Consider the following 14,392-nt stretch of genomic DNA (forward strand, 5'->3'; position numbering starts at 1 on the left):
AATTGTATAATATGCTACCTACCTGGCCACATAAAAAATACCCACGAAAAGCGTTTCTTTGTCACCTCAGTGCGCAACCTGCTATCAAGAAGCTATTTTATACTGTAAATGAATATCTTGCAGCAAATTATGAAATTTTGATAACTAATTACATCCTAATTGTGTACATACTGTATCAGATGGTAAATAACAAATATGCACATATATACAGTAACTACAATAGGATTTAGATTTGTGGGCTTTCGGCATTTATGGCTATTTAATCCGTCACGTTTGAGGGATGACATCCTCAGCGAGCACACTATCCGGGGAAGGGGAAGGAAGGACGTGACCTGGGACCTATAAATTAGGTATCAACCAGGCATTTGACTGGTGTGAATGAGGAAAACCCAGGAAAACCTCATTCAAGGTGCCTGACCTGAAAAAGCGTTTTACACTTTTTTGACCGAGTGTCCCCACCGTGAATCGAACCCGCGATCGCAGTAATTACAATAGTAATTAAGTCCATACATATATATTATTGCTATATAGATTGCAGTTTTGGTTTAGCCTATATATTTTTTTCACAAGTTATAGATAACAAGATCACTGTATTTGTTCTAAGTATTGTATCTATTTATGTACTGACGACTTCTATGCCATTTTGTACAAACGTATACGTAATATGGTCCATAGAAGAATTAATAAATCTAGTCTAATCTAAATCTAAAAGTCAGAAATGATGATTGCGTCAAGACCAGCTTTCGTTGCCTTGAAATTCCCAAAGAATCCTTGAATTTTCAGTATTTTGCAACACAAATTTAACCTAACATTCAAATTTCCAGAATTAAAGAAAATTTCTTTACAATTTCTTAAGGATACAAACTCTAATTTTTCCAGGTGTTCCAGGCTAGTAGACACCCAGGAGTAGAAAGTGGGAAATTAAAATATTACAGGCTCCCCAATGCTAATGGAAAAAAAATATAGGAAATCACGGAGGTTTCGTGAAGCTCCGAAAAAGGAACATTTCAATTATTTCCTGGAACATTTGTGAATTTGGAACACCGTGAAAGAACAAGGTACACAGAAACTCATATAACAATATTTCTAACTATTGGAAGGAACATTTCAATTATCCAATAGGTAGAAATAAAAAAAAAAAAAAAAAATCACATGAAATTACACCAATTGTTACATGAACATACATTCTTCTCTACATATAACTAAATGGGTAATTATCTCTTTGTGAAATTTTAAACGAGTTTCTTAGTGTTTTCGTACGTAGCTCACCAGTACTAAGCAACGACCATAAACAAAGTATAAAAGTACTGATACACCTAAATAAATTAATTATAAGTCTTCAAAATCACTACTCCATAGAACTTTTAATGAATATGACGAAACTAGTTTATTTTTGTTCCATTTTGTAGGTGTATGAATACTTTTTGCGCTAACTGTATATTACTTGGTGTAATATTTTTAGACAATAAGCAGGAAAGGACGAAACACAGAAGAATCTCCATTCAACCACCCTACTGTGGAGACAAAAGGCCCTCCAACCACCCACACCTTATTTCCTTGTTATTTTCACAAGTGGAAGTAGTAATGCCACAAAAATATAGGAGGTTTCGTTAAAATATAGGAGTTTATAGGAAAAGACGCAAATATATAGGAAAAATAGGAAATATAGGAGTATTGGAAAGCCTGATGTAGTAATTACCCTCTCCCCCTCTCCTTAGAAGTGAATTTTCAAAATGACTGGAGCACATGACCCATTTATATACGGATTCATATGAGATATTTACCCGAAATCAGTTTATAAAAATTAGTTTTCGGCTGTCCTTGTAACCATATTGGCAATAAGGGATGTGTTTCAAAGTTAAGATTTTTCTTAACAGATATCTTGCACATATATCCAAACATTAAAAAAAATGAATTCTTCGACCAATTCGTTCATTAATAAATTGTGCTTATCATTACTAATTTTTTCTCAAAACTTTCGGTTCGCTGAACACTGTAGATTAAGTAGTACAGTACTTTGTCCTATTTGGAATAATTAACCTGAAACAGCGTAGTTTCTATGTTGCAATTAAATTTGTAAATTACTTGCACGCTAGCGCGATCTTTGGCATTAGACAGCGCATGTAGACACCAATTAACGCCACTGTAAACTATTAAGAACGCTACTCAAAGACTGAAACATTTCTCTATTGCAATATGGTACCCAAATTTCAGTTTTAATTTTATTTAAAATGGTGGTAATTTTTAGAAAAACTCATTCAACTATTAAAAAATATACTTCAGCAGCTATAAAATTGATTTTATTTACGTCTCTAACTCTTGTAAAACCACGCTTTTTTTTCCCGGGATGAGAAAGTCTCGAAAATAAATCAAAATTCCTGAATTGGGTTATCACTTTGTTAAAGATTCTTAAAATCCAATAAAACAGAGTGATGAACATTTCTAAATATTATACACTATGATAATTTACCAATTTTGAATAGGTAATAAAGAAAAAGAAAAAAAACTAAGTTCTGTAATACTGCTTTGTTCCAACGAAATAACGCACAACTGACTCGGTTCTAGAAAATGACATTTAGGTTCTTGCTTAAGCAGTAAACCAGCAGTAAGATTCCGTATTATTACAATCTCTATATGTATCACTGTTCACATTGCTATTTAACAAATTAGTTTATTCGAAATCATAAGCTCAAGTTAGGATAACAATTTTTATTATTTTAGGTCGGTTTATCATTACAAAACGGAGACAAGTTTGAAAAAAGAAAAAAAAATCCAGTTTGATTAATAACTTAAAACAACTGTATCTTATAACAGTTTCATAAAATTGCATATCGATACTTCAATTGATATATTTGATAATCACAAGACAGTTTCAGCGAATCGGTACATTAGTTACAATATATCAAACAAGGATTGATCTTGAGTAGCCAACTACGGAACTTTACAATAATTGCTCTTCGACTAAATTCGTATCATGACTGGTTTTACAGACAAGAAAAGGAAATAAAAAATCTAACAAATACTGATCCATCCATCCCCTTTTTAATTATCTATGAAAAAAACTGAACGTTCCATTTCTGAAGACATAATTATCTAACTGTCACTCATATTCTACAATGTCCTCCAATCTGTGTTGCTACTGTATAACTCCAACTGAGTTCTAAAAGTGTAGCATATATCAGATATGGCTTAAGCATTTAGCCCGCCCTCGGACAACACATTAAAATATTCTATTTATGCACTACAAAGAAAAGAAAGAAAAAAAATAATGGACAGCGAATTATGTACATATGATATGATTGATGATAAGAAACGTAAATACGTGACAGGATATTCTCAATACTAATATGGAACGTTATTGTTTTATTTATTTACTTTTTCTTTTACAACATGCAAGAGAATTCATAATAATGTGGTGGATCAATTCATTAGTTTGTCAGTCATATAAATCTAAGAGCCACAAGGTGAAATCAACCTTCATAAAATATTCCGGAGCTAAGCTAATCATACCGTGAGTTTACAGTAACTAAGAACATGTACCGAATACGCAATAAGGGTAAATTCGCTTATATTTAAATGCATTCCGTATTGAGATTCATTATATCATGCAAAATTTTGAATTAACTGTAAAGATTAATATTAACGTGGAGACATTTATGGCAGATAAGCGAGATGCGTAACGCAAACGAAATTTAGCTATCCATAGTACTCATATTGATCATTTTTCGCAAGATTACTTCCAAGAGTTATTAGTTTTTTTATAAAAAATTTTCAAACTGTTGAATTTCACAATACACTCCTACGTCACCGACGCCATCTTGGAAGACGAACTTTTATCTCCATAAAGATGTTATTGTTCAAAATAAGAAAAATCTGGTTACCTGGAAGCCAGGTACAATTACTTACAGTCTTAAGGACTCATAAGATGAACAACTTTCCAGTCCGGGATGGCAGGGAATCTTGGTCATCTGCTGGTTCCTCAAACTGGTTTTTATGTGCTGGTTGCTATCATGGCTTCCAGCAACTATTGACCAGCGGGGGTGGAATCAGAAAAGGTTGAATTTAATTTTGTGAGAACTCGGCAATCTAAAGAAAACTATTTAAGGTGTTCCTAAATCACATTTTTTTATAGGTTAATATCACAAATCAAATAATTTCAGAATATAATAAATTTCAACTTCGAGTTCTCTCACCCCCTTTGCTGCTGGTTTGTATTCTTTTCTTCTTCTTCTTCTTCTATACCTAACTACTCGTGCATATCCTATTTTATGTATAATTATTAATTCACACTATAGTTAATTGCATTAATTTAGAAAAATCAGTATATCAACAACTATCATTAAAATTATGTTTGCTTTATCCCAATTTACTGATTTTACTGTTTATAAATATAATCCTAATACTTCTAATATTATTAATCAGTTGAATTTGGTAGTACCCAGCAGAAAACTTCACTAAAGCTTCACTGAATTGTCATTATTATTAGGCCTAACGCTAGGCCTAATGCTCTATTGATAATTAAGTATAAAAATACAAGAATTTTGGATTGATAATCTTGGTGAGTAATAATAATACCATTTTCAAATTAATAAAGTGTGTAATACAAATCCCCTTTCTACTATTCAACTATTTAATATGATTTTTGAAGTGCATTGGTAATGTTTCGTTATTATTATCGTAATTATAGTTGTATTACCGTAATGCAGTTCTTCCTCAGCACAATGCACATTGTGACACCGGTTAATTTATTTATACATAATTATATTCCGCTTTTTACAAGTCAAACGTGTGCTCAGATATAGAATAATAGCCTAAATCTATATAATTACGAAATATCAGGGAAAGCAAAGGTTTGCCAAGGTGTGCCAAACCGACCTAACAACAACTAACCTATGTAATTAACACAAACACACGAACATAACAATAATAAAATAAAATTGGCACAGATACACAATACGGGAGCCATCAAACATGTAACGAGTAAACGAGTATCAACATGCATACCGGTATCAATATAATGTAATCGCTACCGGTAAACCGGTACGTTACATTTTTCCCAGTGGCCTGTAAAAAAAAAAATTTGAAAAGTTTTACATTTTGTAAATTTTGTGTAGGTACTTCTCTCCCCTTTAAATCTTAACGAAACTGAGTTATGATGCACTTTTGTAGCAACATAAGGCCCGGTATAAACAGGCATGTACTTGTGAGTAATTCTTTTGAACGCATCAGATAGAAAATGTGTTCGAACCATTACTAAATTTCCTTCTTTAATTTCTACCACGTTATTTTGTAATTTTCTTTTTCTTTTCGAAAACAATCTTGGTTCAACCTGAATATGACGTCTTGAATTCTCCATATTCTGCAATTCCGGAGGCCAAGGAAATTTTTCCCTAAATCTGTCAACAGCCGAAAAAGAAATAAATAATTCAGCAGGCGTACAATCAATGGCACTATTATATTAATAATTAAGTAAGTCTTGTGCAGTCTTCAACACCGTTTTCCATTTTGAATGATTATTGCTGCACAAGAATCTTACTATTCGGTTCAATTCTCGATGCGAACGTTCCAGGATCCCATTAGCTCACCGGTTTTATGGAGAAATCAAGATATGACGTATTTGATATTTTCCGAAACAGGAACGGAGTTGTTCATGAACGTAGAAATATTATTATTATTCATCGACTCGGCAGTAACAGAAGGATACGGCGGGTGTAATGCTGAAGTAACCGAAGTTACCACCGGCATGTTAGAAGAGAAAGGAGAACTAAATATAGGAACCGGAGGACATTGGCCATATGATGGTTTTAAATTATACATTCCAGATAAAGCATAAGGGACTGGTCCATTTCCATACACTAAAGGGTAAGGTTGGACTCCATTCATAGGTCTAAATTTGTTAACTCCATTCGTCCCCCAGCTTGATTTCAAATTCCGATTTCTCTTCCAATTTTGACGTTGTCGTCCATTATTGTTTCTAAAATTTTGACTAGTTAAAGTTCGAAAATGGTTCTCGTTTCCTGACGTTTCAATTTTCATTGGTTCTGTTTGAACAGCATTATCAATTCGAGTCGAGTTAGACTGCGAAACAAAAGTTTTCCTTATTTGCGGTTTCCTATTCTGAAATTTTACACCACTGAAATCTGGACAAGAATTGGGATTACATTCTAATTCCGCTATCCTTAGTATTAGATCCTGCACGGTAGTGACCGATCCTAGCTTTAAAATTTTCGATTCTTCGCTTGGAAGACAATCTAATATTAGATCCTTTAATTCCTGATCAGAAGGCGATGTCACAATGGAATTATATTTCTCTACAATATGCCGAACGAATCCCAACAAGGAAGAGTGTTTACTTTTGTCATACCGCAACGAATAGAGATGGCGCTTTTGTGCTCTCTCCATTCGCTCCGATATGTACTGTAATTTGAATAATCTGACAAAATCTTGAAATGTTTTGATCTGATTTACTATACTTCTATACCATATCTTTGCTGATTTTTCTAAACATCTTGCAATTATATATAGGCGGTCCCTATCGGTTAGTACATACATATTCATTGTCTGCATCAAATCATCTAAAAACATTTGTGCCACTCCCTGAGTTAGCTGTCCGTCAAACCGTGGAAAGTGATGTAATTCGCGCAGGTAAGATCCCGCACCCATTTTGTATGAGGGACTGTTTTCCCATTGTTTACTTGTCTTATCTAGATCTGAAGTTTCCATTTCTACATTATCATTTACAACTATGTCTGCTTTTTTACATTGCATGACGCACGGTTCGCGACACGACGTCCTCTTTCTACCGGTTTTATTCCTAAGCCGTTTATTTTTATTTTTATACTTATTTCTCTCTTCATCCGAGTCAGATGATGAAGATAGATTTATATGTACGACGTTTTCTTCTCGATTAATTCGCGTCCCATCTAACATGAATACCGGAGTCTCATTGTTTTCATTAGACATGTTATTCTCGGTTCTAACAGGCTTCGATGTTTTTCCAATCAAATTTTGGTCAATGGGGCTCGACTGATCTGAATTATTTTTATTTAGGTGATCATATACTAAGGTCTTTAAACTTTCAGTGTTTTGTTTGCATAAATCGCGCCCATGTCGATATGCATCAACTACGTCCTTTTCTAACACTTTCACCATGTTCGTTGTTCTCTCATTTAATTCATACAACTTCCGGGTTTCTTCAGCTTGTTGCTCTTTTACAAATTTTGTTTCTGTTTCTACAGTTACACTAACTTTACTAATTTCAACTTTCAATGCAGATATTTCTTTGGTAACAGTTTCTAATTTACAATCCATATCTTCAGTCGATTCTTTAAGATCTAATTTTAAAATACCTACATCAGACTTAACCTTATCCATATCTTTAGTAATATCATTTATTTCCCTAGAAAATTTCTCCTGAACATCGACTACAGATTCTCCAAATTTAATTTTTGTTTCTTCAATTTCAGATTTAAGCTGCGATACTTCATTTCTTAACTCCCCTTTCATAGACGAAAAAGATTCCTTAAGAAATACAATGTCATTACCCATCTTTGACATTTCTGATTTTAATTCACCTATATTAGTTGTCATTTCATTACTAATTTCCGTTCTGATAGATGACATTTCTGTTTTTAAGTCACTTATATTTGTTGCTATTTCTGCTCTAAATGAGGACATATCTAATCTCAACCCTGCAATAATCGTTGTTAACTTATCTAAAAGAGGACCACCCCCTATTTCGATTTCTGGGACAGATTTCTTTGACTTTTCTTTTCTACCAGTAACAACAATGTCATCCTGACCTACAACAGCATTGATTTCAGCCTGTACATTCATTTCAGTATTTACTTCTCTATTTCCTTGCACTTTACATGTAACACAATACCATTTGTCCTCCGATTGTCTTAGAATCTCTAATTCAGCTGATGACATATTCAAACACTTTATATGGAACCATTGGTCACAGCTTTCACAGCAAATAGCTACATTGTCTTTAGCACTACTGCTATCACAACAACTGTACTTTTCTGGTTCATGTCGTCTCACTGATACTTCACTCATTTTTTTTTTTTACATAGTAATTGGGTCACGCATCTCCAATATCTACCATAATTATCCCCACTGTAATTACAGAATCTCACACCAGTATTACATACTACAGCGAAGTTAATAATCATCCTTGGCTTTGGGTCGCCACTTTGTAAAACCACGCTTTTTTTCCCGGGATGAGAAAGTCTCGAAAATAAATCAAAATTCCTGAATTGGGTTATCACTTTGTTAAAGATTCTTAAAATCCAATAAAACAGAATGATGAACATTTCTAAATATTATACACTATGATAATTTACCAATTTTGAATAGGTAATAAAGAAAAAGAAAAAAAACTAAGTTCTGTAATACTGCTTTGTTCCAACGAAATAACGCACAACTGACTCGGTTCTAGAAAATGACATTTAGGTTCTTGCTTAAGCAGTAAACCAGCAGTAAGATTCCGTATTATTACAATCTCTATATGTATCACTGTTCACATTGCTATTTAACAAATTAGTTTATTCGAAATCATAAGCTCAAGTTAGGATAACAATTTTTATTATTTTAGGTCGGTTTATCATTACAAAACGGAGACAAGTTTGAAAAAAGAAAAAAAAATCCAGTTTGATTAATAACTTAAAACAACTGTATCTTATAACAGTTTCATAAAATTGCATATCGATACTTCAATTGATATATTTGATAATCACAAGACAGTTTCAGCGAATCGGTACATTAGTTACAATATATCAAACAAGGATTGATCTTGAGTAGCCAACTACGGAACTTTACAATAATTGCTCTTCGACTAAATTCGTATCATGACTGGTTTTACAGACAAGAAAAGGAAATAAAAAATCTAACAAATACTGATCCATCCATCCCCTTTTTAATTATCTATGAAAAAAACTGAACGTTCCATTTCTGAAGACATAATTATCTAACTGTCACTCATATTCTACAATGTCCTCCAATCTGTGTTGCTACTGTATAACTCCAACTGAGTTCTAAAAGTGTAGCATATATCAGATATGGCTTAAGCATTTAGCCCGCCCTCGGACAACACATTAAAATATTCTATTTATGCACTACAAAGAAAAGAAAGAAAAAAAATAATGGACAGCGAATTATGTACATATGATATGATTGATGATAAGAAACGTAAATACGTGACAGGATATTCTCAATACTAATATGGAACGTTATTGTTTTATTTATTTACTTTTTCTTTTACAACATGCAAGAGAATTCATAATAATGTGGTGGATCAATTCATTAGTTTGTCAGTCATATAAATCTAAGAGCCACAAGGTGAAATCAACCTTCATAAAATATTCCGGAGCTAAGCTAATCATACCGTGAGTTTACAGTAACTAAGAACATGTACCGAATACGCAATAAGGGTAAATTCGCTTATATTTAAATGCATTCCGTATTGAGATTCATTATATCATGCAAAATTTTGAATTAACTGTAAAGATTAATATTAACGTGGAGACATTTATGGCAGATAAGCGAGATGCGTAACGCAAACGAAATTTAGCTATCCATAGTACTCATATTGATCATTTTTCGCAAGATTACTTCCAAGAGTTATTAGTTTTTTTATAAAAAATTTTCAAACTGTTGAATTTCACAATACACTCCTACGTCACCGACGCCATCTTGGAAGACGAACTTTTATCTCCATAAAGATGTTATTGTTCAAAATAAGAAAAATCTGGTTACCTGGAAGCCAGGTACAATTACTTACAGTCTTAAGGACTCATAAGATGAACAACTTTCCAGTCCGGGATGGCAGGGAATCTTGGTCATCTGCTGGTTCCTCAAACTGGTTTTTATGTGCTGGTTGCTATCATGGCTTCCAGCAACTATTGACCAGCGGGGGTGGAATCAGAAAAGGTTGAATTTAATTTTGTGAGAACTCGGCAATCTAAAGAAAACTATTTAAGGTGTTCCTAAATCACATTTTTTTATAGGTTAATATCACAAATCAAATAATTTCAGAATATAATAAATTTCAACTTCGAGTTCTCTCACCCCCTTTGCTGCTGGTTTGTATTCTTTTCTTCTTCTTCTTCTTCTATACCTAACTACTCGTGCATATCCTATTTTATGTATAATTATTAATTCACACTATAGTTAATTGCATTAATTTAGAAAAATCAGTATATCAACAACTATCATTAAAATTATGTTTGCTTTATCCCAATTTACTGATTTTACTGTTTATAAATATAATCCTAATACTTCTAATATTATTAATCAGTTGAGTTTGGTAGTACCCAGCAGAAAACTTCACTAAAGCTTCACTGAATTGTCATTATTATTAGGCCTAACGCTAGGCCTAATGCTCTATTGATAATTAAGTATAAAAATACAAGAATTTTGGATTGATAATCTTGGTGAGTAATAATAATACCATTTTCAAATTAATAAAGTGTGTAATACAAATCCCCTTTCTACTATTCAACTATTTAATATGATTTTTAAAGTGCATTGGTAATGTTTCGTTATTATTATCGTAATTATAGTTGTATTACCGTAATGCAGTTCTTCCTCAGCACAATGCACATTGTGACACCGGTTAATTTATTTATACATAATTATATTCCGCTTTTTACAAGTCAAACGTGTGCTCAGATATAGAATAATAGCCTAAATCTATATAATTACGAAATATCAGGGAAAGCAAAGGTTTGCCAAGGTGTGCCAAACCGACCTAACAACAACTAACCTATGTAATTAACACAAACACACGAACATAACAATAATAAAATAATATTGGCACAGATACACAATACGGGAGCCATCAAACATGTAACGAGTAAACGAGTATCAACATGCATACCGGTATCAATATAATGTAATCGCTACCGGTAAACCGGTACGTTACACTCTTATACTTCCTGACATAATGTTTCAGTAAACAGCTACGGTAGAAAAGAATGTTGAAAAAACTGGCATATCTCGCGAAGTAAGGACCACTGGTCAAAATTATTGGTTTTCAAATCCTAAAGTACCTATCCAGGAATTATTCATATATAACTTACCCACTATAGATAAAACAGGATATAAATAAAAATGTCCACTTCATGCCTCTTCATCGCCAAGTGTCTAAAGCGAATGCTCTCTATGCGGTGGTTCCGGGTTCAACGATTAGTGAAGACACAAACCTGGGGCAAGAACCCAAGTAGTGGCTCGGATTCAACTTTAAGTACGAGGTCCCGTCCCACGTAACTTATGTGCTTAATGGGATCATTCAACTCCAATTAATCAATCATACAAGAATATTTCATAATTATCGTATATTGATGGATTGTAACGAGCATATTGCGAGGGACAATTTCTCAGATCCACAGCGATCAGTTCCCTAAATTAGTAATTTTGGAAGCTCCATAAATTTATATAGAAATTTGTTTCTGATTATTTGGAACTTTTTTTTTTTTTTTGGTGGAATGAAAAATGAGTTAAAAACACAATATTAAACGGTCCGTAGAACATACCAGTTTAGTATTTGGAAACGAAATAAAATATTTAGTTTTACGTCTCATTATTATGCCCTTTAGGCTAAAGGAAACTTAAGATTAACATTAGTGAATGATTATGAAGTAAGTGGTGAAATGAGGATGGGAAGAAACGGGAGAACTCGAGAAAACCAAAACATGATCTTGTCCACCATAAATTCCTGTAATCGGGGATCGAACCAGGGGTCCCTCGCATCAGGACCGAGCGCTCTACTACTGAGCTTCTGTGACCAATTAGTTTGGTATTTAGAAAGTTGGAACAATACTCATGGGCAAAAAATTAGAGACCTATTTAAATATATTAATTATTTTACTCTTAAATACACTAGAATATTTATAGAATATCAGACATAAGGCACAAACTTCTTACTATAACATTATTTTAGATTTAATGTATATTATTATTAATCTATCAAAAAATGAGAATAAAAAGGAAAAAAATGGCAATTGAACGCTTCTTACATACCATGACGAATACTTACACAATACTTGGGAACAACAACATATTGCGCATGTGCTCCTTGACGGTGTGGTTCAACTATTCCCCAAACAGAATCGCCAACACGTAACGAGGAATCTACTCCATGACCTTTTTCGACTATTTCTCCAGAGAAATCCCTTCCAAAAGTTAATGGGAACTCCACGTTATCTGAACTACAAGTTCTCATGCGACGTATTGTATTCAAGAATACTGATCCGTACCCATCTAAAAATACAACAAAATAAATGTATCTTTATTTAACTAAAAAATAGCAAGACTAATCTTATAGTGCCAATATGTTTATCTCAGCGAAATAATTTCGAGGATACAAAATCAATTAATGGAGTTCGAGCGACCAAGGAAGAAGGCAACAGCTGCTCTCGAAATTATTGCCATGCGATAAACACACTGCTGGCATTATAAGGTTAATCTTGTCGTTTAATTTTAAAATGTGCCGGATAGTTTTAAATCTCTATTTCCTCTATAAACGTACACATATTTATTATGATGAAAAGCAAATTTTCAGTTTCAATCAAATGAACATACTGACATAGACTATCGGATATCAGTAATATCTGAGAGCTATTTTACCATTATTCTGAGCAAAATGTTGGAACAATACAGAAAAATCTCATCATTAGACAGGTGCGGTCTCGAACTCCGACCTATCGCTCGCTTGCGAATATTCTTTGTTGATTTATACCATCATTCGTGGATTACACTGTATACCTACTTGTATTACATTCATACCTATCATAAAAATATTTGAAAGAACGAAATGTTTTGCAATTTTCTTTTCCATTTGAAAGCCTTACATATTTATCTTCTTCGACCTCATCTCTCTTACCACTTCTGGATCTTAGTTTGGAAGTTTACCACCGTTTCACAATGTGGACCCGAAACTCACTGCTTACGTCTCCATCAAATCGTAATCGATCGATACGTATGAAAGTAGTTTTATGTGTTATATTAACTTACATTACTTTCTTTAAATTGGTTCTTTTACTGAGTACATATCATGGTACAAAGTTTCAAGGTCTGAGTTGAGTTTGAGTTTAATGTCCCGTTCAGCAGAGAGCTACATGAGACGTGGACCTACTGATTAATGTGGAATCCGAACCACATGAGCTCCCGCTGATAATCGAACCCGGGTCTCCCACGCCAAATGCGCGTATGCTAACCGCTTAGCCACGCAGGAGCACTTTTCAAGGTCAGATCCTAGTAGCCAGGTTAGAGAGTTTGGTCGCCAATGACGCCCTAACAACCGAAAATTTCACATTCTGGCGTATACAATAGCATACTTAAGTAATGCCCTAAAATGATCAAGGAGACGATACATGACAGCATCAGTAATGCAATATGTACTTGAGTACGCCTTAAAACCATTAAGGAGACGGTACGTGACAGCGACAGTAACGTAATATCTACTTGAGTATGCCTTAAAATGATCAAGAAGACAATACATGAAAGTGATAATACTTCAGTATCTATTTGAGTATGCCTTAAAATGATCAAGGAGACAGTACACGACAACGACAGTAATGTAATACCTATCTATCTTATCACTTTAGTTACAGATACTGCGCCTACACAAATATGTTTTGTAGTAACTGGGAACAGGTTCACTAATATTTGGAAAATTTATAGGTGAAATATGTTACTCTGAGAAAGAAAAATGAAATGAAATCTTTGAGTTTTACGTCTCACCGACATGCCAGTTAAACTAAAGGAGACGGTGATTATGAAAAATGAATGAAATGGTGGAATGAAGAATGTGGGAGGAAACGGGAGAACCCCGAGAAAAGCCACGAGCACTATGTTTGTCCACCACAAAGTCCACACGGCGCGAGTTGGGATTGAACCAAGGACCCCAAGCACCGGAGGTGAACGCTCTACCACTGAGTCACCACGCCCCCCTACTCTGAGAAGGAGTATTGCCAAATTATGTAATTTATGCTTGCAATGTACTTGCGAAGTAAGTAATAGCGAAGAATTTCAGAAAATAAAAAAAGGCATTCAGAGTGTTTGAATCTTTCAACACAAAATACTATATACTATCAATAAAAAAAACTACTTATCTATTTATCTGTGAGTTTACGAAGTATGAAATAAATGCTCAGATTATTATGAAAAGGTGTAAAAAATAAGACAAAGTAAGTTACAATAATTAGTGAATGTAAAGTGTAACAAACCCTAACAAATTGTATTAATCTTCTCGCTCAGGCTCCTACATTTTCGGTTGGATCACGAAACCAACTACCTCGTAAAATCAAAACGAAAAGAAATCATCCAGCTTTATGTCTCACGATTATACTGTGTACGCTAAAGAAGATTACAATGAGTTCGAATGAAA

The 14,392-nt window shown here is 33.7% G+C and overlaps 1 protein-coding gene across 2 annotated transcripts in view; it reads right to left on the bottom strand.

The window, feature by feature from the left end:
- The window catches only part of LOC145686477 (NAD(P)H oxidoreductase RTN4IP1, mitochondrial-like), a 49,228-nt gene that overhangs the window by 32,234 nt on the left and 2,602 nt on the right, over positions 1-14,392 (bottom strand). Inside the window, exon 2 of one of the 2 annotated variants that reach the window (XM_081759825.1) lies at positions 12,041-12,264. In XM_081759825.1, the coding sequence (XP_081615951.1) occupies positions 12,041-12,264 (224 nt within the window). Of the gene's footprint in view, positions 1-12,024; positions 12,265-14,392 lie in introns of both variants that reach the window. The other variant, XM_081759824.1, reaches the window with a different exon arrangement.

This window comes from Thermobia domestica, chromosome 5 (assembly GCF_964235325.1).
Source record: "Thermobia domestica chromosome 5, izTheDome1.hap1.1, whole genome shotgun sequence".
Lineage (NCBI taxonomy): Eukaryota > Metazoa > Arthropoda > Insecta > Zygentoma > Lepismatidae > Thermobia > Thermobia domestica.